The sequence below is a fragment of the Channa argus genome, chromosome 23 (assembly GCF_033026475.1).
Source record: "Channa argus isolate prfri chromosome 23, Channa argus male v1.0, whole genome shotgun sequence".
NCBI lineage: Eukaryota > Metazoa > Chordata > Actinopteri > Anabantiformes > Channidae > Channa > Channa argus.
The window spans coordinates 12,270,159-12,295,025 of record NC_090219.1 but is presented as its reverse complement, the minus strand read 5'-3'; the positions used below and the strand labels follow the sequence as shown (position 1 = coordinate 12,295,025).

At 39.4% G+C, this 24,867-nt stretch overlaps 3 protein-coding genes across 3 annotated transcripts; 1 reads left to right on the top strand and 2 right to left on the bottom strand.

Annotated features, from left to right (window-relative positions):
- Positions 1 to 610: 610 nt before the first annotated feature.
- On the bottom strand, positions 611 to 2,510 carry cart2 (cocaine- and amphetamine-regulated transcript 2). Its single transcript, XM_067493718.1, has 3 exons — positions 2,260 to 2,510; positions 1,202 to 1,285; positions 611 to 838 (listed from the first exon to the last, which is right to left on the bottom strand). Exons 1-3 carry the CDS (start codon positions 2,377 to 2,379, stop codon positions 731 to 733), a joined length of 312 nt encoding a protein of 103 aa, XP_067349819.1. The 5' UTR covers positions 2,380 to 2,510; the 3' UTR covers positions 611 to 730.
- Positions 2,511 to 7,801: 5,291 nt separating this feature from the next.
- On the bottom strand, positions 7,802 to 9,841 carry c23h15orf40 (chromosome 23 C15orf40 homolog). Its single transcript, XM_067493716.1, has 4 exons — positions 9,562 to 9,841; positions 8,967 to 9,096; positions 8,727 to 8,854; positions 7,802 to 8,151 (listed from the first exon to the last, which is right to left on the bottom strand). The coding sequence occupies exons 1-4, from the start codon at positions 9,769 to 9,771 to the stop codon at positions 8,062 to 8,064; spliced, it is 558 nt and encodes a 185-aa protein (XP_067349817.1). The 5' UTR covers positions 9,772 to 9,841; the 3' UTR covers positions 7,802 to 8,061.
- A 479-nt stretch (positions 9,842 to 10,320) lies between these two features.
- On the top strand, positions 10,321 to 19,749 carry glsl (glutaminase like). Its single transcript, XM_067493706.1, has 16 exons — positions 10,321 to 10,898; positions 11,690 to 11,790; positions 13,530 to 13,579; positions 13,839 to 13,956; positions 14,924 to 15,044; positions 15,364 to 15,430; positions 15,592 to 15,704; positions 16,036 to 16,165; positions 16,321 to 16,388; positions 16,738 to 16,901; positions 17,211 to 17,269; positions 17,872 to 17,916; positions 17,996 to 18,054; positions 18,364 to 18,430; positions 18,506 to 18,556; positions 19,005 to 19,749. The coding sequence occupies exons 1-16, from the start codon at positions 10,819 to 10,821 to the stop codon at positions 19,008 to 19,010; spliced, it is 1,299 nt and encodes a 432-aa protein (XP_067349807.1). The 5' UTR covers positions 10,321 to 10,818; the 3' UTR covers positions 19,011 to 19,749.
- Positions 19,750 to 24,867: the final 5,118 nt, after the last annotated feature.

Genomic DNA, 24,867 nt, shown 5'->3' with positions numbered 1-24,867 from the left:
GCTTCTGTTTTTGGCTCAAACACAAACTAATATTTTGGATTTGTATATTTTATTAAAGCACCTTAATTTTGGATGTTTATTATACAGATTTTAACCTCAATGAGTCTCAGGGTTTGTTACTTCAGATGTGACATCGATCTCTGCAGCTACGTTTTAAGGACTTACACCTGCATCAAGAGACGTTTTAGCATTGACATTGGCTTCGGGAACAAATGTCTGTTTCTCTTTGCATAATAAAACAGTTTTTTCAGTTTAGATAAATTTCAAAAGGTCGTAGTTACAAAGATGACACTTCACTGTCCAGGTTTGACTGGAAAGTCACTTACTCTGCTCTGAGTGCTCGAAACGCACTAATAATTTTGCAAGATGTTATATTTGTACATTACGGTTTGGAATCTCTCGTCTTTTTACCAGCTTTGTTTCAGAGTAAGTCCACAATAACCCATTTAAACCTAACCGCTTCCCTCTGAAACACTTCTTTCTCTTAAACCTTTGTTTTTTACAGCCTAAATAACAGAATGTGCAGCTGTCCAAATACTTATGGGCGTCACGGTAGTGCTTTAAAGAGCAGTGAGGAAAGTTAAAGACAAAGAAGACTCATTAGAAAAAGCATGATAAAACACTTTTAATGGAACACACAGTCTTTACGTCTTCACATAAATGTTCTATAAACTACATTTGTATTTATATATGTGAAAAAATATACACTCGCTGTGTCTGTCGGATGGGCTCATAAGCACTTCAGCAGGACGAAGTTACATAAAGCTCCTCGGGGGCAGTCGCACATCTTTCCAATGCGAGATCCTTTTCTGATGGCACAGTGCTCCCCGAGGTCACACTGAGGGGGGGGGGGGGGGGAGAGGGGAGAGGGGGGGACGACAGGAACCACGGTTACAAATCTGAAGCGCCAAAAGGAAAAACTGCTGGTGCATCTTTAATTCATTCAAGTTAAAATACTAAGTCCAAACCAGCGGTACTGCAGTAAGTGATGTCTCTGAATTACTGATAGGAATGTGCCTCATATATTAGGATACTGCAGAAATGTAAAATGGTCAGGTCTTCAGTTTAATAACGATTCCAAAACAACCACCTCAAAAACCTGATTTCTGACTAGTCAGTGAAAAATAATTATTCACTTCTCTTCGGTAAATGTCCCTTTAGTTGGTCACAATAAAAACACACCAGGAAAGAAGTGACTCACAGAGGGGACCTGTCCATATTTCTTCTCCCAGGGATTAATCCTCTTGGTCTGCAGCTTCTCCAGCACTTCATGCAGAGCGCCCAGCTGAAAAACACAAACACGAGACATAAATTAGTGCAATTTGGTGCAGAGGGATTAATTCAAAATCTACAACTAGTAATTTACATTTTTATCAACCAGACCCTCAATTTTTTACAACCCCAGACTGAAATTGATTAAAAATAATTTGATTTCATTTTATTAAGTATTCAGTTACATTTTACGTCACAAAAATCCCTTAAACAGTTTTCAGCTGATTTGATTTTTTTACTTAATACATAGTTTCATCAACCCATCAGGTAAAATCAGTCAGATACATCCAAATACATACTGGACACTATTATATGACAGAAACTGTCATACACCAAAGTTTAAATTATTATGAACACAGGTTGTTGCCAAAAATAATTAATGACTAATAATAAACTCTCTGTATTTTATTTGTTTTTTAGGTCCTAGTGACATTACAGAGTACAGTACGTCTTTAATGTATTTATCGACTTTCATCTTACAGTCCAGCGGTATGTACATTTGCTCAATTACTGTTCTTAAATACAATTCTGATGTAAGTACTTTAATGTTTAAGTAGTTCCTACTTTTACCAGACTACAAGGTAGCGAGCGAAAAAAACCTACACTGAGCAAATAAACAACAAAGCAATTTAAGCAAGAAAAAGTGTAAAAATAACTGAACGTGTTAATGCATCAGTAACAGTAATAACCTGATGATAACATGATTTAACATTTGCTATTTTTATTGTTTATAGCAAATAAAGTAATGAAATATTTGTTTTACTAATTAATGTACAGCGTGGTATTTTCTCTTTTTTTAAAGTATAGTGCTATATACTTTTTTTCTATTACTGAATTATTATGATTAACTATTAACAAAGACGCGAATCTTTAAATTGAATATTTTACATTTTAGAACTAAAGTACATTTTGTGATATTTATGTACTTTGAGTTCAGCTCTACACTGAATATTTTTACAGTGTTGTAGTTAGTATAATTAGCAGTACCAGTCTGTTGGAGTTGTACCGGTAGTCTTCGACCTCCCTCTCGTCCCTCTCGGCTTCCGTCCTTCCCGCCGGGCACAGCGCGGATAGCAGCGCCGCGCACAGCACAGCTCGCGTCCACATGGTGCCAAAAGACGAATGGAAAAGTTCCGCGGATCCGCGAGCTGCCGTCTGTTCTCTCCTCCAGGTGTTTCTCCCGCAGCGCCCTGCACCGTGCGGGATGTTTACACGGAGCGCCCCGCCTACTCCAGACGACGTCACGGGAATGACGTAGTTTGTCTCCTAACCAGAGGTGGAAAGTACTGCACTAAAGTACAACTTTGAGGTGCTTTTCATGTATTTGGCAGCTTGAGTTACTCTGCAGAGTCAGACTCTCAATGAACACAGTCAGAACAGGAAGTGGAGTTGAGCAGCTCCACCTGTACCTGCTGACTCACTAACACACCTTGATGCATCGCTAAATAGAATCTTTTAATATTGGTCCGTCTGCACCCTGTTCCCCCACAGCCCGCGTCTTTAGACCCAGAGGTCTAGAACCTTCTCCAACAAAACACATGTAGACTGGATCCCAACACCACCACAACGAACAGGACAGGATCTGCTGTCCCCCCTGGATCTGAGGACTTAAAGTCCAAGGAAGACGAGGAACAAACGGGTTCAGTCTGTGGGTGCTGCTTTAATGCAGAACAGGTTTGGGGCGTTTCCACTGCACCCAGACCCAGTCTGTCCTAATCTGTCCACGTCCTGAACCTCATCCTCACCTGAATGAATCCAATCACACCTCAAATACAATCACAGTTTGATACATTTATTAAATATTAATAAAACAACCAGATGATTTTTGCCTGTCCCCTTAACTCCATTTAGAGAATCAGCTCATAATTAAATAAACGTTACACACAATTTAAACCATGGTCATTAATAATCTTACACTTTAAGACTCTTTTGAACCTTAACTCATCGTTTCATTCCATTGTTTCACACCCAGAACTGAAAGACATCTTGATTTTTACATTAGTTCCGTTTTAACACATTCAAAATAAATAGACCCCCTAAATGTTAATACCTCTTAACTTAAATTATTCCTGAATATAAACTGGAAGACTCTTACTGTACTATATTTTTGTACAACTTACCTAAATTCAAAAGTATTTGTTGGAAAAAAATTTATATATTAGATCACAATATCCGGTGTTGTTAATTATTCTAAAAGGTCTTTTTTTGTAATTTAATTAACATGTCTATCCTTGTTTTACCTGCATTTCCCCATATTTGTCAGAAAAATATGATAAACAGGGCAAAGCAAAAACCCTGAGATGAAGCCACAGAGAGCCACCTGATAATAGTCTGATCCGGTCTGATAAATGTCCCTCCTGCCTGAAAACCAGTTGTCAGAGTGAGTCTGTGTGAAGTCACTGCAGCATTTTCTAATTTCCTTTTCATATTTAGCTTGATAGAAGCAGAGGGGCAATAACACCCTCAGGTACATTTGCTCCCTGTGGTGCTTCTCTTTATATTTCACATTAGTGTGGATGGATGAAGGTACTAATGTCCCCAACCTTCAATCAAACACAACCTAAACTGTTCAGACACACAGAAACGATCTTATCCTCGGTCCCTCAGAGCTTTGGTGTTCTGGTTCCACCAGGACACTGCAAACGTCACCTTCACTGTTTTAATTCGGGGAACTGAACCTGTGAACTGTCCAAAGACAGATGTTCAGCATCAAACAACAAAGACGAGACTAAGACCAGACCTTTACCGCTGGAATCTACTCGTGGCTTAGCCAAAAGAGTCATGGGACCTGAAAGGAATCAAAGAACAGCATAGATGGGGTTATAACCAGTGTGCAAGTGGATTAAAAGAGGCCTGACACTGGCTTTTGGATGAAAAGTGAAACGTCTCCTAAAACCTCAAGCAAAGGTCCAGAATCCGGAGACCTGATTTTGGAACGCTGTCCCCCCCACGGAGCGCCGCAGATTCAAAAGGCTCCGAATTATCCAAATATGCTTTAAGGTAAAGTTATTGATGCGGTTTCCTGGTTATTTACAACACGTGTCAGATATTAAGAACCAACGTGGGGAAAAACAACACATCTCTGCTGCTGCTGCTGCTGCTGCATTTACACTTGCTTCTTACTGCACAACCTTCCTGATTGGGTCTATTGTCTCCTGTAGATTTAAAGTTCACTGGATTGTCCACCTGAGTTTATCAGGAGTAAACACAGTGACACCTGTTGGCCTGAGGTGCAGTTCATCACCAGTTCATCATGTTTTGACCCTCTATCCTCATCAGTGTTCACTGCTAATGTGGTTAAAAACAACCTGTGTCCGATTTGTCTGCCTGTTTAAATCCTGTGTTATGTAACTCGTCCACCGATAGTCTCTTTTTATTTCGGCTCAGTCTTTTCCAGACTTTTCTTAAGACTCAGTCTCAGAAAAGCAAACACTTGGTGGTAATTCCTTCTCATGGGCCTTTTTAAAAAATTTATGATGATCCCAGATTTTTATGCTTTGACCACAGGCTGAACATCCGGCCTGCAGATTCAGAGCTGCCGCCTCCAAATCCTGCTGTTGTGAGTGAGGATTTATTGTGAGAGTCAGAGAATTGTGCTGATGTGGACAATGGACAGTAAACAAGGAAACTGGACTCAGCGTCACGGCACCAGGCTACAGTAGCTCCCGCAGGGTGAGTTTGCTTGTCGGAGGACTATAAATACATGTGCAAATACATTAAAGGATGATGTTATCTGAATACATAAACTCTGCATCCCAGTCACCAAAACAACCTGCTGACTAATGAAAGTGAGGCTCAAGCTGGTGGTGTTCACTGCAGAGAGAAGAGGATCTGCAGTGCATCTTCTAATCATTTCTTCTAAGGGTGTTTGATCCTCACACTCTCTGCTGTTAACTCCATATAAAGCCACCAAGTTACATTTTGTGTGAGGGAGGAGTGACTTGAATAAGCAGCTGATGTTGGCTTTTATTTTTCATGTTAGGATTATTGTTATGGAGTAAGTATTGGGGACGGATAAGACAATAATCACCAAGGCTGAATATGTTACAGCAGCACAGGAAAAAAGGCTCAGTTTGAAAAATAAAATAAGTAAGATCACAATTTAGAGAAACTAGAGAGTTGACATTTAAAAGCTAAATGTATACATTACCAAACATTAACATAAATGATAATGTTCTACACTGTCATAAAACAAAAGGCAGAAATGAGCAATTGACAACGAATGAGCTTTATAATGCAGATTAAAATGAGAAATCCACAAAATCATTAGCCTAATAAGGCTGGTTCTATTTGGCCACTGCATGTAGAAGTACCCCTACACATTCTCTACTCCATTTAAAGTACTCAGTACATATTATAAAATGTACTTTAAGTCCAAAGTAGCAGCACTGCAGTAGGAAAGTGATTCATAAGAGTTACTGATGATAAACTGTGCTTAAACACTATTTAACATGAAAGTACAACTCTAGTCCAGATATGTTCCACATGTACAGCTCAAGCAAAACCAAATCAATTTGTACATGGACCATGAAACAAGGCAAGAAATGTCCCGTCATATCTGTAGTGTTGGCTAATTACCTCTTTCTATTTTAATTGGAGCATGTGGGATTCAAACCTGCGACCTTCCACGTCCCAATGCTCTCCCACTGATCCACTAAGCATCAGGCCGCCTTTGTTGGAAAGTTACAGTGATCTGAGGAAATGTGATTATGACAAAGAAATAGAAAATGAGAAGCAAAATGAATATGAAGACGCTCAGCACTCAAAGAAACTGCAAGAGTCAGGTCGACCACAAATACAGAAGAACCACAAAAAGACACAAAACTGTCAAAAAGAGACACATAAGTAGAAAAAGAGTCCGAAAAACTAGATAAAACAAAATAAGAATTAAAATGGCTGCACTGATACAAATCAGGTACAAGAAGAAAAATAACCTCAGGCATATGAAAAGTACAAAGAGACACAAAACAAGCAGAGAGATGCACAACTGCAAAGACTTGCTGAGAGACACTGAGCATCCACAATAAAACACATAGCTGCTCTAAGCAAATTAGAGACTAACTACTGAGAGAAATGTCTGCAAAGAGGCTCAAATCCAGAGATGAGACATGAATTGACTACAATTACACAAAATTACTTTAAAGACCTAAACGGACTCCAACCTTTTGAGATGTGCTGGGGCTTTTGTATGTATCAAGGAGAACACTGTCTCACTCTGTCCATGTCCTTGCATACAGGACTCTCATGTGGGGGTTAAATAGCTTCTCTTTACTAATTTTGTTTTGCAAAATACGACTTGTGACTCATTTTTGACCCCTTAATCTTCACAAACTGACCACAGAGAGCTTTAAGTCCCCAACAGCAGGAGAAGAGGACTTATGTTTATGAATCCCTTAAATGTAGGAGGGAAAATGTCCATCCAGCCAGCAGGGGCTTAACGCAGCATCGAAAACATCCCTCAGCCAGACAGGAGCCTCAGTGGGTTTCAGCGGCAGACGTAAAGCTGCTGATCCAGGCTCAGTGGAGTGGAGACACCATGCAAGATTAATTCAGTGAAGATGATCTGGTCAAACTTGGAACAAACTCTTAAGTTCACTCTTACATAATGTGCTCAGAGATGCTAAAAATACACTTTACTCTCGCCTAAAAGTCCCTGACAGGCAGAAACTTGCAGAGAGCTGGAAGATAAATTAAACTCAGCAGTTTGAGGACAAACCTTGATAAAAGCTGTGATGTTTGAGTAATTATCAGTCCAGGCTTTGATGTCGGCTCAGATGCTCATGATCCAGCAGAGGAGCTCTCTGTCTCTTTGAAGCTTTTCAGTTTTAACTCAGAACAAACCAAGCTCATTACTGCTCCACTGACTGACAACAATCCTCTGATTCTGGGACTGATGACTGATGCTAATGAGCTTTTTTTTTTCCTCCTTCCTACAGAGGCTTTAAACAAGATGATGTGAGGAATTCACGACCACAACTCTGAAAACACCTCTGTCCACAAGATGAAAAGAAGCAGAACAACAGAGTAAGTGCATGAGCAGAAGTTTTACTCACATCACTGTCGGTTCATAGCCTGATCTAACCAATGACCATCTGGAATGTTCGATAACCTTTTTTTTTTTTTACACGAGCTGCACTCTTTTAAATGGATTTAATTTTAGTACAGGTGAAACAGTTAACCAGGCAGTAGCTCTGACAATGATCCAGTGTTCAAATACTGCAGTTGTTCAAGTAAAACAGCACGTTGTTACCAAATATTTACTGGTTTCAGCTTCATGAATGTGAAAATTGTTTGTTATTGTATTTAAAACAAAATATCTTTGAGTTATTCCTTCCAAAAATGTACATTTTACAATGCACACTGCAAAAATAAAAAGGTCGGAACATTCTCAAAAATAAGTAATTCAACAAGAAAGACATTTAAACGTAGGACACACACTGGCATCGACTGCTGCTTACAGCTGTGTACATAGTTTATATCCACATCCAGGGGGAAGTTATCAGTGCAAAAGAACTTCTTCTGAATCCTGTTACCTTTGATAAAATCTATCAGTTTATTATATTCGAGGCAGATGTGTTTAAATCAATGTAATTGTTCTGGTCATAATCTGTTTATTTAAAGTTGACAAACAAAGATACTTGACACATTCCAGACATCCCGAAATGTAAACGGCATATCCTGTGTATTTCTCTTCAGAGGGTCAAAGGATGGAAACACAGATTGTGTCTCATTTTCATTCAGCGATTAATTCAATTGTTAATCTGTGGCATAACAACCTCCATACTCCTGTCAGCCTGCAGCCTGTCTGAGCTTCTTTAGCACCTCCTCTGGACTGAGGGAGGAGTCCACTCTGATGAGTTTGTCTCTGGATCTGGAGCCCTGGAAGAGGCAGGATAAAGACATTCAACAACTCTGGATAAATATTTTGAAGGAGTGTGAGGCTGGAACACTGTTTCCATGCACTGTAGTTACCTGAGTATGATCAGATTACACCTCGACTTATTTAGGATATTTTTGGAAGCATGGCTCAAATATTTTTACTCCATAGTGGCAAAGGAGGCTGCTTGCTGCTTATCTTATTTATTCGTTTACTGTGTGTGTAGACAGAGAGAACAGAGCACATTTACACAGCATCAACTCTGAATTCAACAAACACACTGTGAAGGTGGTGTGTTGTTTTAGTCTGACTGTGTAATGCAGTGTACGGTGAGGGATCCTGCCACTTCTGTTCCGCACATGTGAACAGGTAAAGAGCTGAATACAGACCTCGTTACAAATAAACATGGTAAAGAAATCAGCATCTACCTGGGGAAACACCCTTCCCCTATCACAGTAACTAGGCTTCATATAAACCAAATCTTTGTTACTGATTACCAGAACCAGGTTACTGAAGGGCAAATAAATGGAGTCACTGCGTCTTGAAGCTGATGTAAAGGTTAATATGTTTCAGGAACCTTGTCTAAAGATATGTGACTTTTCCTTAGATCAAGAACTTCAGCTAGGTAGCGGATGAGTTCAGTGTTGGCTTCACCATCTGTGGGAGGCGCTGCGATGGCAACTCCCACCGCCTCTGCAGAAACATCTGTAAGAGTCGAAGAGGAAAGGCAGTTTGAATGAAGTTGTCGGTTTCAGTGTATAAACACGTGAGACGTCGCCAGCTGTGGCACTATCCTGTTAAACAGAGTGAAGGTGACCTGTGATGCCACTTTGTTTGGAGCCGGGCTTCGCATGCACCGTTATTGTTACAGAACCACTTTTGTCTCGAGCCACCGGACCAGAAGCTTCAGCCTGTACTGCACCACCACCAGATGCCGGTCTCTTCACCTGGTTCAACAGCACAGAAGTTTGGTTACAGTCTCAGAAAAGGGAAATCAGGATTACTCAACGATACTCAGTAACATACTGCCATCTACTGCCTGAGAACAACTGTTTACCCACAGTATAGAACAATATCAATCTCACTGTGCCTTAGAAAACTTATAGGAATTAGATTTCTGAAACCATCGTGAGATTAGGTAATAAAAATTAGCTAAATGCTAACTACTAACATGACTCCAAGCTCAGGTGGTTATACAGTAATATTTATGCAGTAATTGTGTAAACATACTCAGTTACCACCACTGAGCCAAAGCTAAAAGTATAACGTCAACTACAACTACCTGCGGAAACAATAACACTAATGTGTAAAAGGTTATAATTAGAAACTAATATCGAGCATGAGCTGGTCCAAAGTGAAGATGAGAGAGGACGGATAATTCATTTTTATTTCGTTTTTTAATTCAAACTCACCGCTTTTTCCTTTTTGGGCATCGGTCGGTTTCTGGAGGAACTGTTTAAGCAGGAGACGTTACCAGCGGGCAGTGAGCATCGGGAGCGGGCGGGTAACGGACAGCTGACCACCGGGACGAAGGCAGACAAACGGTGTAACGTCGCTACTCGGAATGACTGAAAATGTCTTCTAAATTCACCGGTAGCGGTTAAAAGTGTCCGGGAAAACATGTACCTGCTCTCTGTCAGCTCGCTAGCTGTTAGCTTCACCAGAACGAAAAGACCGATGATGTAAACATCGCCATTTCCGCTTTTCAAAATAATGTTTTTCTGTTTTGTTATCAAAGTAAAAGCCGTATTGACAACGTTTTACGTGCTTAGAAAGAATTATTTTTGTATTGTAGTATTTATACTTTAGCTGAGTATTACCATATTCTGCTCAACGACATTTAGTAGAAAATATCCGCAATACTTATTTTTTAACCTGCTATACATATTAATATAATATATTAAGAACTATCCATATAACCATATTTATAACTATGCAGCAATTTATTTTAGCTCCTACAGCCGCAACATTGCAATGATGAACACATACATCTAATCCATAATTTATTCTAATACATGAATACATATTTACATATTTAATTAATACGTATTTACATTAATACTAATACGTATTAAAAAAAATCTACTAATCTGCGGAGACAATACTGTTTATAATTGTTTTGTCTTTTGGAAACACTAACCTTATTTCTGTTGCACTTTTTTTGTAGTTATCCTTAACAAAAAAGTTTAAAGTGTATGTAATATCTAAAGATTTGTGTCATTATTGATGAATCTGCTGATTATGTTTTGTATAAAATGGCGGAAGATACTGACAAACAATGTCTATAAGAGTTTACCAAAGTCCAATACACAAAATATTTAATTTGCAAACTGTAAATCTTACATTTGAGAGCTGACAAAGAAAAAACACTTTTAGCTTTTTATTTTTATTTTAAATGCCTTTTTTTTTTTTAATAATTTTTTGGAAATTAGGAAAATAAACATAAATAGTTTAGTTTTTTGTCATGTAATTGTGTGTAAATCCTTGTGCGCACAAAAGTTTTGGACAAGTTGTCTTTTGCCATAAACTGTTTGGGCCGACCATGGGAGTGTCTGCAGGAGCTGACTGGTTCTCCCTCCTCTCCACAACATCGTATTCATTAAAAAGTTTATAGCCTGCAGACACACTCATAGAGGGAGCCAGTCACTACACCAGACACCTTGTCTTACATGAAAACTGGACTAACATACCTAAAACATTCAATGGATAACAGCCAAAGCCAGGAGGTGGAGGACAGTTCGGACCTGTGGTGAGACAAACAGAGTTTCTTGAGATTCTGTGTATTTTTTCTTGCTCCATCTAATTCTAAATCTGTAGTCAAACAATGCTCAGACTTTTTCCATGTAGAAGCTGCCATAAAACTGGAAAAACCCCAGCTTTACATTCCTCCTGTGTTGGTGAGGGACAAGCTGAGACGTGGCAGAGCTGTCAGACCACACCAGCTGAAAACAGCAATACTTTGGTGTTAAAAGGGAAAATCCTTCTCATTATTTCTGATTCATGAAGTTTAAAATTATTTATCATTAAATGCCAGTGAATCTATGTTATTTAGATTCACTGATATAAATTGGACACAATTATTTGTCCTCCTGTTCAAAATTGACATACATTTTTAAAATCATTATATTTGCGACTTTTTTGCAGAGTTATGCAACTGAAAGCTCTTTACAGATGAATGTGACATATTAAAAGTCAAAAAACAAAAACTAAATATATTCCATACGAGGTAGAAGTCTGGGTTCAAAAAGTCTGAGACCACATAGAGAATCTTTTCATGTTAACCTGGAAATAATCCCTTTTTAGAAACAAGAAGTTGTGATATGTAAAGTAAAGCAGAACTTGTTCAGGTTTACCTCCCCTCATATTTTTTATTTATTTTAAATTTCCCATTTATTACATTTGAACTTTTGTTATTTGCTTAATGCACGAGTCTCACATTTGTTCGGTCCTATTAACAGTTTGACAGCCATCTTTCAGCTGTGCAAAAGCTGCTATACATACATTTGGTACATACATGAATTTTTGGCTCCTTGTTTGCAGTTTTCAGAGAACTCCTTCTCTTAGACGCAAATGGAGGAAACGTTACGGCGGTCTGGACGGCAACAAGCTGCTGGAGCCCAATAAAGAGCCAGACATGAAAGGTTTGTATGTACCCTGTGTGTGTGTGTTTGTGTAACACCCTGTGTTTAGTGGTCTCTGAGTGGGCGGCATCTGCTGGTGTCTAAATCAAGTTGCTGTCCAGTCGTCACCCCAGAGCTGCTCCATGTCTCCACCTCTCAGTTATTTTTCTCTTCTCCCACAGAAAGACTGAGATCTACTCCAACTATAGCAAACAAACCACAGAACACACACAACTGGTCCACAGATGCTCAGCTATTCCAACAATTTCAATATTTGCAATACAATATATATACTCACAACACCATCTCCAACAAGTTTAACTGTAATTATCCAATTAGTGATTTAAAATAAGTTGATGTTTAAATATCTAAATACTTGTATACATGTTTAACTACTTGCAGAAGATTGTAATGTTTTATAGAGACACAGGAAAACCTCAAATGCTGATTGGACATGTGTGGAATGTGTGTGGACCTCTGTAGTTTGGGAAGACTTTTATTTTATTTGAAAAATGTTTCCTTTTTCTTATGCAGCCGTGTGCAACTCATCCTATTATAACATATATATTTTATGTATCCCATTGTCATGAATCTTTAGGTGCCGTGTTTTACATACCACATTCTCCATGCACCTAAGTTGCTTATGCTGTGAAGCATCAGTGTTGCTCGAGTCTTTCCCAGCTGTCATTGGGCCAGAGGCAGAGTACACCACATTTTATTGTACATGTTGCAGTGCCACAACCTATTACAACTATAACTAATTGAAGTTATTCATTTCGTACATATTGTTTCATAGCATGTTGATGTATCATATATCATATCATACAGAGCAGCACAGTGGTGGAGTGTTGCAGCCCCCTGGTTTGAATCCCCTGCCGGCTGCAGCCCTTGTGTTTGAGTTTGCATGTTCTCCTCGTGTTTGTGTGGGTTTGCTCCACTTTCCTCCCACAGTCCAAACACATGCATGTTACGTTCACTGGTGACTCTAAATTGTCTCAAGGTGTGAATGTGACTGTGAATGTTTGTCTGTCTGTCTGTGTGTGTATGACTCTCTGTGTTGGCACTGAGATAGACTGGAGACCCCACCTCCTATGACAGCTCCAGCCCCCATGACCCTGAACAGGATAAGTGCTTACAGATGATGGATGGATGTGTCACACACATTTTAGCTTTTGTAACGGCAACAGAATGTGTCGTACACAGAGTATCACACAGATATGTGTCATGTCCTATTGTATTACACACATGTTGCATATCCGGCCTTTTGTAAATGTGTCATGTATCAATTTTCATACCTATCATAACGTATTGGCCTATGCATGTAACATATCTTCTTTCCATATTATATGTATTTTATGCTATTGTAAGTCAAGATTCATCTTATAGTATCATATCTTATTTTGTAAAATTTTCCACCTGAACAGGTGCTGCAGGATATAATATGGAAAGATATGTTACATGCATAGGCTAATACGTTATGAAAGGTATGGAAATTGATACATGACACATTTACAAAAGGCAGGATATGCAACATGTGTGTAATACAATAGGACATGACACATATCTGTGTGTTACTCTGTGTACGACACATGCTGCTAAACATGTAACCTCCTCTATGTACACGACAATAATGCTTCTATACCAGGTCCCTGTATGTTATTATTGAAACAATAATAATGGCTTTCAGAGTCTCCTCTCACCACATGAATACACAGTGATACTGTCCTAAAGATGTGAATGGTTGTTCTCTTCTCTGGCAGAGGATGGAGGGATGACAGATGAGAGTCGGCAGAGGAGCCCTGAGAACCAGGTAGAGCTGTCTGAACATGTTCCCATGTTTCTCCTGATCTCTGTTTTCTAGATTAAATAGTTTGTCTCCTCTTTGACAGCACCATAGGGGAGTGTCAGACACATCTGTTGTCTTTGATCTGAACACAAACCTTTACATGTTTCTACAGATGTTTGAAAGGAGTCACATTAAAAGTATCATGTGTTTTTAGAATAGTTCAGCAAATAACCCCAGATAATAACAAATGTCGTTTGACTTCTTTTACCTTGATATTTTCAAGGAAACAGTTCCCCGCCCAGCACCTAGGAGCACTATAATCCAAAACCAGGTCCAGAATCCAGTCCAGAAGCCCAGCAGCCTCATCTCTCCTGGACCTGCACGTACAACTGGAGCTACAGGTACATGACATAATACAGCGGCTATTTTTCTGTATATTGTGTCGTCATTGTCACAGGGTTCAGCAAAAAAAACTTCAGGGTAAGTTAAAGTTACAAGACATAAAGGTTAAATACTACTATACTATGTTATCAAATTGACAATGTTGTACGTCACTGAAAGCACCGTGTGTTGATTACTGACACAAACAAGTACCTTAACTACCTTAAATGTACATAATACATTTTTATGGTTTTATAATGAAGGATTTATTTCAGCATTAGATTTGATCAGTTCTCCTCGTGCTGAGAGCAGACATCCACCACTTGTCACCTGAGGAAGGCTAAAATCCAAATTCCTTATTCTCTGCAAAAATGTGTTTACTGTGTATCTCCAGCTAATACAAAGCATTTGAATTAAACTTTTTGAACTACAGTGGGAGAAAAGTAACATGAGTAAACTGTGTACTGAAAAGCTGCAGCTTTTTGCATATATGCTTATGGATTTCTTTCTGTCTTGGGTAAAAAAATATTTAAAATGTATCCACTGCATCCACACTGGTTCAAGGTAAAATGTGTTATTAATTCTCCAAGAAAAGCACGTCTGAACATTTTTCTCAGTGACATTTAACATGAGAATAAATAAGATTCTTCAGCACAGAATAAAAACAGACTTTCTTCTCTTTGGCTTGATAAGAGCTTCTTACCCAAAAGAATGAGAAAGAGGCAACATTTCATTCAGCAAAAATGTTCAGCCTTAATGAGGGTTTGAGGCCTAAACTTGTCCGTTTGTCTTCCTCTTTAAATTGCGTGGATAAAATAAGGACAGGACTTTTATTTTTTGAAATTTTTGATAGATTTGTTTTTAAAAACTTCTGTGTTTGTGGACAGTTTTCTCCATGTGTTCACAAAAAACTATAAAAGAATCATAACTTCACCAATGACTTCTAGTGTTGGATCATCGTGACATCATGTGTTCCTGTGTGTGCAGCAATCACTAATGGCTGCCTGAAGCCTCCTCTTCCTCAGGCCGTGGTCCAGCCAGAGGACAGAGGTTCCCCACCCTCACAGCACTGGTTCCCTCCCCAGCAGAGTGCGGCCAAACGGAAGGTGTAAGAAAAACATTCATGTGCTATCGCAGTTCAGCTCTGGAAAGTGAAGCCGAGCTTAGTAAAAGATTTAAAGTTTGAGAGCTAATGCATTCATGCTCTTTTTAGGAAGAATGTTTGTCATAAAACCAGATACTGTACTATGTGTTTGGACGTCTGTGTTAGTGCTTGATACTTTGTTTATGTGGTATCTACAGGAAAATGTTGCAGCATCAAAATTCAATTCTACAACCAAAAGCTAGATTCTGGTCGTAACACAGCTTTGAGCTACCATCTAGTTACAGCAAAGTACTGATGTAAATCCCTGTCCGCGCTGTTTCAGGGCTGCAGATGTGCTGTTTGACAGCTTTGCTTCAGATGGAAGAGTTAATGTCAACCAGTTCTTTGAGGTACATATAACCGTTTTCTGAAGTCCGATCTCATGTGTCATATTATTTTTACTCATCTATATTAAATCAAACAATCCAAACATTGTAGTCTTGTTAAATGTATAGAAATGATGAACTTATTGAAGAAAAACGTAATAACTATGTTTTACTTTATCCATCAGTCCATCTGGAGCTCCGGTCTACATAGGTCTGACCCTCGGCTCAGAGAGTGTTTCTTCCACCTGAGAAAGCTGCAGGATGCTGAGGCATCAGTGGACAGAAACACCTTCCACAGGTCCTTCCTTCTTTCTGGATTCAGTCTTTCTTCCTTTGCAGACCAGACCCCCTTCTGTGGCCGTTTCCTTTTGCGTTCCCAGAGACTCTATCTGGGTCCAAACCTGCTTTCAATATTAGAATCTGAATTCTAATTCTGATGTTTTGCAGACGACACCCAGCTTTATTTTTAATTACATGTGACTTTCCTTTTTCAGGTTCCGGAGAGTTAGTGGTATATATCATGTTTTGGATTGTGGTTGCTTTACAGAGCCTATTTTCATACTGTGGTTTTAGGCAGTAGTCCTGTTATTGAATTGGTTGAATTTATGGTTGTTAGTTTCCTGCTGTAGGTGCGTCACAGGATTCGTCTCCCTCATCTTGAAAGCTCTCCAGGGAAGATTTGTTATCCCAGACTTTTCTACCTTCACTGAAAAGTCTCAGAAGTTGTTCTCCAGGTGTCGTCAGTTGTCGTCTGTGCAGGTGAGTTCTGCTCAGACACCTGTAGGTCAAAGAAATGTCCAGTTAGGATCTGGGATCAGTTTTCAACAAAAACGTCTAACATTTTAAGAATGTTTTGAACTTTGTACTGGATTTTTTTTTAAATTGAAAATAAAAATATGTCTTTATCCAAACAGGATAGAGAAAAGGAGAGCGTGGATGGTGCTAAGTGGGGAGTTTCAATCTGCACTGTGGATGGACAGAGGTACCTCCAAAATAATGCTACTCTCGTACCTAGTAGTATAAAGAGATTATTGTTTATACATTTTATATCAATAATGACACTCATTGGCTTTTAGTGGACATAATTCAGCCCCAGTGTAGACAGTGAAATATTATAAAATTCTTAATGATATTTTGTATACAAAACAACAAAGGTTCCAGTTCTGAACCTTGAGGGATCCCATTTGTAAGGGAGTGAGAACGACTTGAAGACCTCAGCTTGTCCAATAGATAATTGACAGACAAACCTGTGTTTGGCTGTGATGGCAACAGCCAATAAACACTTGATGCCCCTGACTCTCTTTCCGTCTGTCCATCACTCTGTTGGTCAGACTGTCTCTGGGCGACTGGGCCGGCTCTCTGGTTTTGGGTGAGGTGTCTTGGCCCCTGGTGTACGCTGTGGCGGTGGACCTGCTGGGCAGCGACCTGGTCCACAGATATGTTGGTGTGGAGGAGTACTCCAGACATGATTCTCCATTCACACTCACTAAAACAGGTTTAAGACCAGTCACTGTTCTTCCGATGTTTACTACCTGTCTCATTCCTCAGGTCCAGTGATACAGTTTTCACTTCTTTCCATGTTCAGCAGAAGGAATATCTGTCAGGGCAGTACTTTAATTACATGTTCTTATTCACTAGTCCATTCAAAACGTCTGCCAACACCTGCAGCAGTGTAGCTTTGTGAGTTTACAACATATCCTCCTTACTTAGTGTATTTGTTACAGTTTGGATGTTATTTCTGTAGCGTGTCTAACCTTTGACCCCGCACAGCAGCAAGTAGAAACATGTTTATTCCTCTGTGCAGGAATCCCTCACAGCCCTCTCACTGAGACCGGTGCCATCATTACAACATCTCTGCTGCAGGTAGCTCCCTCCTCCATGTGTCCATCTGCAACACTGTGCAAAGGTTACAGGCACTAAAAATAAATTAAAAGTACTTAAAGTAACAAAAGAAACATATATAACTAATTAAGGAGTTAACTTTATGCAAAGTTTCTGATAAACATCTAATGGGCCTAAAGTCTGATGTACATTGCGTATAGATGATTCTCCCCCGCTGGACATTTATACTAAAATAAAACGAAATAAAAAAGACTCTTTAATGTCAAAGTGAAAACAGATGTCTACAAACTAAACCAAATTATTACAATTAAATATTAAAAATAATCAGCTGAGGTCAGTTTTAAAGTTTAAAGTTTGTCAGTTTGTCCTTTAAACACAGTCACTGCACCAACAGTGATGATTTCGCTAAGTTACTATAAAGAGGGTGAATGTTTGTGGAATCACCTATTTTTGGTTTAATATTGTGTATTAATTTAGATTCGTATTTCACTTTGACATGAAATAGTCCTTTTTGTGTTTGGAAAAAAGCCAAATTAATTTGACCCCGAATCAGCGTTACTGAATAAAAGGTGGTGGGTCTTTTCTAAACCCACTGTAATTTGGTTTGTACTGTTTTCCTCCAGCTGGCGGGGAGGTTGTGTGAGGACGAAGAGGAGAAGTACGACTCTGTAAGTATTGATGGCAGCGTGAAAAATCTCTAAACATCCAATCAGAAACAAACTGACTGTTGGCTTCTTTCCATCGAAGGTGCTGAACGTGATCCGAAGACTGTGCAACAAAGAGTTCGCCAATTTAAACTGCACGAGGTATCGACACTGCTGACAGAACTGCAGTAGTGCAAGTAGATCTTCCTAGTTTAATGTCATGATTGAACTTATGAGACCCCGTCATAACTTACACCACTTTAGTCCAAACTGAACTGTCTCAGTAAGACAAATTAGCCCAGACATCCATGACTCCCACAAGACGAATCCCAATATCTTTAACTTCTTCTAGCATCACCACCAGGCTACAGTTTTCTATTTTGTATCTACTGGTTGCTGTGATTACTGAAATGTTCCAGAGCATCATAGAGGAGGAAGCAAAGTGACTTTTTGTTGTTGTCTGATCTTTAGTTTTCAGAGCAGCAGGAAGACCAGCGTCAGACTTCATGCTCTGTCCTTCTACCTACAGGAGAGAAAGGTAGAGATAATGTCAGGTTGGAAAATGATCGGACTAATGTCTCCATTTGTTTCTAACCAAACTCTTTTGTTTCAGTGTTTTCCAGAGAATGTGGACATTAATGCTGCGTTGGATCTAATGCTGCAGGTGTAAATCCTCTCTAAGAGTTTGTAAAACACACCATTGATGCAGCAATTTACAAGTTAGGAAAAAATCACAGACAGGTAAAAAGACCCCCATCCATTCTATAGAGGACTTTCCTTTGGACTGTTCCCTTTCAGGAGTCTCCACAGCAAATCATGTGCCTCCATCTAACTCTGTCCTCTGCATCCTCTTCTCTCACACATGCTAACTTCATGTCCTCCCTCACTACATCCATAAATCTAGACCTCCTGCCTGGCAGCTCCAACCTCAGCATCCTTCTACCTTTGCCACCTCTACCTTCACCTTACACTGCATCTCCCTGTACTCCTGTCTACTGTCTTCAGTCCTCTCAGTGTCCCACTTCTTCTTAGCTATCATGTCTCTCTGTATATACTTCCAAACTTCCTTGTTCGACCAATTCTCCTCCTACCTGTCTCCCTGATCACATTAGCTGTAGTGGTCCAGTCATCTGGAAGCACCTCCTGACCACCCAGAGTCTGTCTCAGCTCCTCCCTGAAAACTACACGACATTCTTCCTTTTTCAACTTCCACCACTTCTTTCTCTCCTCTGCCTGAAAGAATAAAAGAGAAATAAAACAATGATACAATTGTGGCGTTTTATGCATCTTTTTTGTCATTTTAATACTGTTATTGATTCTTAAAATCAGCTCAGGAAATTTCTACTCGATTGTATATACCACCATTTCATCTGCAAACATCATAACACTCAAACATATGAACTAATGAAAAATGGCCCTCATATGGATCCTTGTGGTGCTCCTGGAGCATCAGAAAGATAATGTTTGGGGCTTATCTGAACCTTCAGTCAACACCACATGGTTCTGAATGGACACTCGCAGCCCCTCTACACATCACTGTTTGTTCTGACATCTGCTGATCATATCTGGCATAATAGGTTTTCCCTTGCTGACACCATCACAAAACCAAACACAAAACCATCAGGGGATGATAGGCCCGTCTTGTTTTTACTTTGGACACACTCAATTAATGTGTTGAACAAATTTTAGGTGTGCAAAAGGTCTTATGTGGATCAAGATTCACAGGAAGAAAGTGCAGTTTCACTACCATCAAACCAATTTACCCATCGGTAAAGTCAGGGACTGATCTACAGGCAGGAATTCCTCTTACTCCATTTTGCCTCCATTTTGTCTACCGTCTCTAATGTGTCTCTGCTGTCCAACAGTGCTCCTCAACAGAAGTGACCTGCGAATCAGGAGCTGCCATTGCTGCTTCTTTAGCCAATGGAGGGCTTTGTCCACTGTCAGGCGACCAGGTATTGTCGCCGGGGGCAACACGGAGTATGCTGTCCATGATGCAGGTGGCGGGGATGAAGGATTACTCCACAGCTTTCCACTACAAGGTCCAGCCTTAATCTTCTATCCTGCAGGGCAATTGGTGTTATTTGGAAATATTATTGACATTTTCGCTTGAATGTTTAAAAATGGTTTAAACAGAGTCAGTTGGAATACTTCTTTTATTTCACTATAGTTTAAATGTCTCAGATTTAGAGACCTAGTCTTTCTGTTGTTTTCAGACGTCCATACCAGCGGTGTCCAGCAGCCATGGCTCCCTGCTTGCTGTGGTTCCTGGTGTTTTGGGGCTGATGGCGTTTTCTCCTGAAGTGGATGCCTGTGGAAACCCTTGGAGAGCTGTCCACTTCTGCCAGGTAACAACCTCTAAAACAGGATGCAGGAAAAATTAATGTAGGATTTATTTGGAATTTTTTAGAAACAGTATTGTTGATGAAAGAACGAGTTATTATAAGTGAAACACTTTTATGTTTTTGTTTTTGTTATAATTGTATTTGTTTAATTGGAGTCTCTGTCAAAGTTGAAACATTTAGATGTTTGTTTCTGCAGGAGCTAATTTCAACGTTTCAGCTGCACAGTTTTGACATCAGGACTCCATTCAGACAAATTTTGGCCTACAGACAATGGAAATCGGAATCTGAGGTCAGTTCTGCTTCTTTAATCTGGTCCCACACTAGCTGAACTCACGCTCTACAGGATCAGAATGACTGCTTTAAAAAAGCATCTCTCCTGTGCAGGGATACCAGATCATGAATGTCCTGCTGGCAGCTTTTAAAGGAGACGCTCAGGCCCTCAGAAGGTGATGACACGTGCCTGATTTATTATGTAACATACACAAACACGTCAGGAAAAACGAACCAGAGCACTAGAATCACTTTCTCTGAAGGTTGTTTTGAGCTTGTCTTCTTCTGTGGTGCAGGTACTTCCTGTCTGGAGTGGATGTAAATGCCGTGGACTACGATGGCCGGTCGGCTCTGCACGTGGCAGCCGCTGAAGGTCACACAGAGGTCATTCGCTTCCTGCTGGAGAACGCTGGAGCAAACCCTGCACTGAAGGACAGGTGAGAGGACACCAGGAGAGAAAAAATGTCATCCTAAACAGTTGTTAGGAGCCTCTGGATGATGGGAGGATGGAAACTGAACAAAAGTCTGCATCTACTCAAGTCATTTTCATTTAATCATTTGTTAAAATACACATTTTCCTACATAAATGTGGAAAATCTGATGACAAAAAAATGACCCAATAAAAAGAATATTTTAACTTGTTAGCGGTAAGAACTTCCTCTTCGCCTGCAATTAGAATTCTGTAACAAGCAAAACATGTCGCTTTAATTTAGAAAATAGAAATCAGAACAAAGTTTAGATCTGTTGGATCTGATAGTTTAGATCTGGTTGGTTTTTGCACCTGTTTTAAGGACAAAAAGTGAACTGAAGTGTTAAATAGTGGTTTGCACATTTGTACAGAAGTAATTTCACTTGAGTATTTTCTATTGTATATAATTCATTTTGGACGTAAACTACTTTTAAATATAAACATTTTCACTGCACTTTATGTGATTTTTTCCCCCCCATGACCTGAAAGAGGAAAAACTTCTTTAGAGAGTACACGAAATATAAACAGTCTGAACCACCTGCATGTGAGTAAAACGTGAGTACTGATGCAGTTGTGTCTGTCCACCAGGTGGGGGAGCTCCCCTCTGCAGGAGGCCCGCAGACACAACAAGGAGGCTGCAGTTCAGCTGCTGCAGGAGTCATCTCACCTGTGATCCACAGGGTTTCTGAGTTATGTAACTAATGATAAATGACTGAAATAAAGCAGGAACCTATTGAAATGTGAAGTGTTTTATCCCTAAAAATAACCCAGAGTAGATGATGCAAGAATTTGTTTGGTAAATGAAAATGAAATTAAACAGCAACAGTTTTCATCTAATCATTTATGTCAAAAGCCAAATATTAACTTGCTCCAGGGCTCTGAAGCTGATACTGTTGTTGCTCATTTGTTAGAATAAATTTTATATTTAGAGGTTTCAGGCAGAATCAGACATTTTTAAACATCCCTGTGGACTTAAGGATGTAATTTGTATAGAACCTTTTTAATACAAAGTGCAGTGATACAACAACCACCTGAGAATAATGCAGACGCAGCATTTACCAATGACAGCTACAAGCCCACTGCAGAGTCAAGTCGGCTGCACATACAGTAAAAGTTTGCATCGTTGTGTTGCTCAGTGAGAGACACTGACAGTGATATTTTTAGTATGAATGAAATATCATGTCACTGAGCACATATACATTTTCACATACGCATCACAATGAAACGGAGTCTCTGTATTTAACCCGTCCCCCCCGGGGGGAGCAGTATGTGTTTGATGTTTTTACTTGCTTGTAATTCTTGATGGTGTGAGAGCACTTGTACTAATACCACTCTTCATCCACCTGAACAGATGATGGAATTCAATAATAAAACCATCTCAAAAATATATTATTAGTTTCAAAAATAATATTCTGAGTGTTGATGAAAAAGGTGTATATAGTTTGAACTGCAACTGCTCGTCGTAAACACAGAACGTAGGCTGAATTTTTCTCATCATCATCATCTTTGAAATTTGTCAGTTTAGATTAAAAACATTTTCCTGTCCTTTATCTTAACGTGACTTGCAGTGATCAGAGACCCTGTTGCCAGTGCAACTAATATAACTTCTAATGCCTAAACGTCTGATGATTAAAATGAGATTTTGTTACAAACCCACGTGGAGCTTTTGAGTTCAGCTCGGAAACCATGGCGCTGAGGTTTCTGAGCTGTTAGTTCAGGGTTCAGTCTCTCTGGGTCTCTCCCCCCAACCCACCATTTATTAACTTCTTTCCAAATGTTTTGCAGGATACAGCTCTTGCTTCCACAGACTTTGATTCCAATGCTTCAATGTAAGGTAACAGTAACCCCGGAGCCATAGGATTCAGAAAAATAGATGGGAATTGGTCGTCACTTCTCATGTGGACAGAAACAACAACATCCATTCATGGAAGAACTGCAGACAGACAAAGCAGCAAACAGGTTTTTTTGTCTGTACATTTGTTTATTAAGATACATTTTCTCTGTTTCCAAGAAGTGAAACGGTGAAATCATTGAACAAAAACAAAAGACCTTAAATAGCACAACACACAGACCCTGACATCCTGCACACGTCACACTGTAGGAAGTTTAATTCCCATTCATTCGAAAATCGCACCAAGTGAGTAATGATTTACAGTTTTTCTCAAATGCTTAGATGTGTTTAATGAAACTGGGATCCACTTGATCTTCATCATCACCTTCTTGTGTGTTAACACTTTTTCACTGGTTTCACAAAGTGTTTATGTGCTTTTTAAAACAGTTAACACACATGTCATTCGCTGACCCAAAACTCTCCTGTATTAACTGTCAAACATGTTCCCAGCTGATAGAAGTCGCTTGTAAAAGGATGAATCTCTCTCGTAAATGTGTGCGGCCTCCTACACAAACGTGTCCAATCAGTGTTCATCACGTATGAAATAAACTCCTCTGTGCTGCTGTTAGTCTGGATCAGAGACGAACCTGACGACTAATGGACAGGAGACAAAGGACTAACTGTCACATTTCATGTCTTCAATAGATTTTTGGATGTTTTCACCCATAAGTTTCATTTGTTTTTGTTTTTTTCAGTGTTCAGCTTTTCTGTGATTGAACAATGTGAAAAAAAGACTGACATCTGATGCAGCACAGTATGAAAAATATTCTTGTAGTTGAAACTTTTAACTGAAGAAAGAAAACAGAACAAGCTTTGTGTCATTTGTGTCTCAATGGTTCCAGTCTAGATGTTCACTGTAGGTCCTGCAGCTCAAAGACAGTTGGCTGCAGAAAGAGCTGCACACAGGAACAAATAAAAAAAATTTATTGGGAAAATCTCTGTTTTACAATGTTTCAACAGGTCATGTGAAAAAGTGCAGCAGGTTCGTTCTCTCTAGTAAAATCCCAATGAAACGTTTGGTTATTGATACATTAACTTTGCATTCTGTTGTCTAATGTGTAGTGACTGATTGAAAGAGTCAAACTTTGACCAAAAGTTGTGTTGTTTGAGTAAAAAACAGCTATTGTTGCATATTTTTATGTTTTATTAGTGTTTGTTAGTGTCATTTTGGGCAGTGAGCATCATTTTCATTCTGTGTTAGAAAATGGGACTTCAACATGGACACAAGTGTCTCAGCACCCGAGAAAAGCTGTAATAACATGATCACAGTCTTTAGCTGCAGTCTAATCCATAAAGCTGCTGTTTAGACATTGTAGGTTAAAGGACAGAAATTAAACCACTTTATCTGGAACTTCACCAGAGCCTTGATCAGAAGTTTGACTTTACTTTTGTCTCTGAACCTAAAGCAGCTCGTCGGATAGAATCCCCTGTGTCCCCACATGCTGACTCCCTGTCGGCCAAACGCACCGAGTGAATAATTAATATTCCGTCCACACCAGCTTCTTTTCTACTGCTGAGAAAATGCTGCTCTGCTTTTTAATAAAGGCCGGTCTGTCGTAGAAGTAAAGCTGGAAATTTAAAAAGAACAAGTTTTGACAAATCTTTCTGATTGTGAACTATTTCCACGTCACAATTTGAACCGAAGGTGATTTGTGGCAGTGACCATGTAAAACTCCTTTGTACAGAAGTTGCACAAATCTGCTTCAGCTTGATCTGTGAGTCTGTAAGAATTCAGAATTAGATTTCTCCTTCAGTTTTCATGTCACAATGTTTCTCTCCCCTAACATTCAGGGTTTTTTTTTCTTCTCGTTCACAAGTGTGTCACACATGGTTCAGTGAGGCCTCAGACCACAATATGGAACAAACTGTCGCTGCTTCTCCAAAGCATGGCACCAAGCTGACATTGTGTAAAGAGAGAAAGAGCTCAGCTTTTATCTACAGGCAGATTAAACCCATATCTGTGTAAAGAAAATGCACCAGCAGTGACATTAGTGATATGT

Excerpts from the sequence above, each read along its gene's own strand:
- cart2 (XM_067493718.1), bottom strand. The coding sequence starts at position 2,379 with ATGTGGACGCGAGCTGTGCTGTGCGCGGCGCTGCTATCCGCGCTGTGC. Across the intron at positions 1,286-2,259 it reads GGTACAACTCCAACAGACTG|CTGGGCGCTCTGCATGAAGT; the intron begins GTACTGCTAATT and ends TGTGTTTTTCAG. Across the intron at positions 839-1,201 it reads AATATGGACAGGTCCCCTCT|TGTGACCTCGGGGAGCACTG; the intron begins GTGAGTCACTTC and ends CCCCCCCCTCAG.
- c23h15orf40 (XM_067493716.1), bottom strand. The coding sequence starts at position 9,771 with ATGTTTTCCCGGACACTTTTAACCGCTACCGGTGAATTTAGAAGACAT. Across the intron at positions 8,855-8,966 it reads CAAACAAAGTGGCATCACAG|ATGTTTCTGCAGAGGCGGTG; the intron begins GTCACCTTCACT and ends CGACTCTTACAG. Across the intron at positions 8,152-8,726 it reads GTCACATATCTTTAGACAAG|GGCTCCAGATCCAGAGACAA; the intron begins GTTCCTGAAACA and ends TGCCTCTTCCAG.
- glsl (XM_067493706.1), top strand. The coding sequence starts at position 10,819 with ATGAAAACTGGACTAACATACCTAAAACATTCAATGGATAACAGCCAA. Across the intron at positions 10,899-11,689 it reads GAGGACAGTTCGGACCTGTG|TTTTCAGAGAACTCCTTCTC; the intron begins GTGAGACAAACA and ends CCTTGTTTGCAG. Across the intron at positions 17,270-17,871 it reads TTACAACATCTCTGCTGCAG|CTGGCGGGGAGGTTGTGTGA; the intron begins GTAGCTCCCTCC and ends GTTTTCCTCCAG.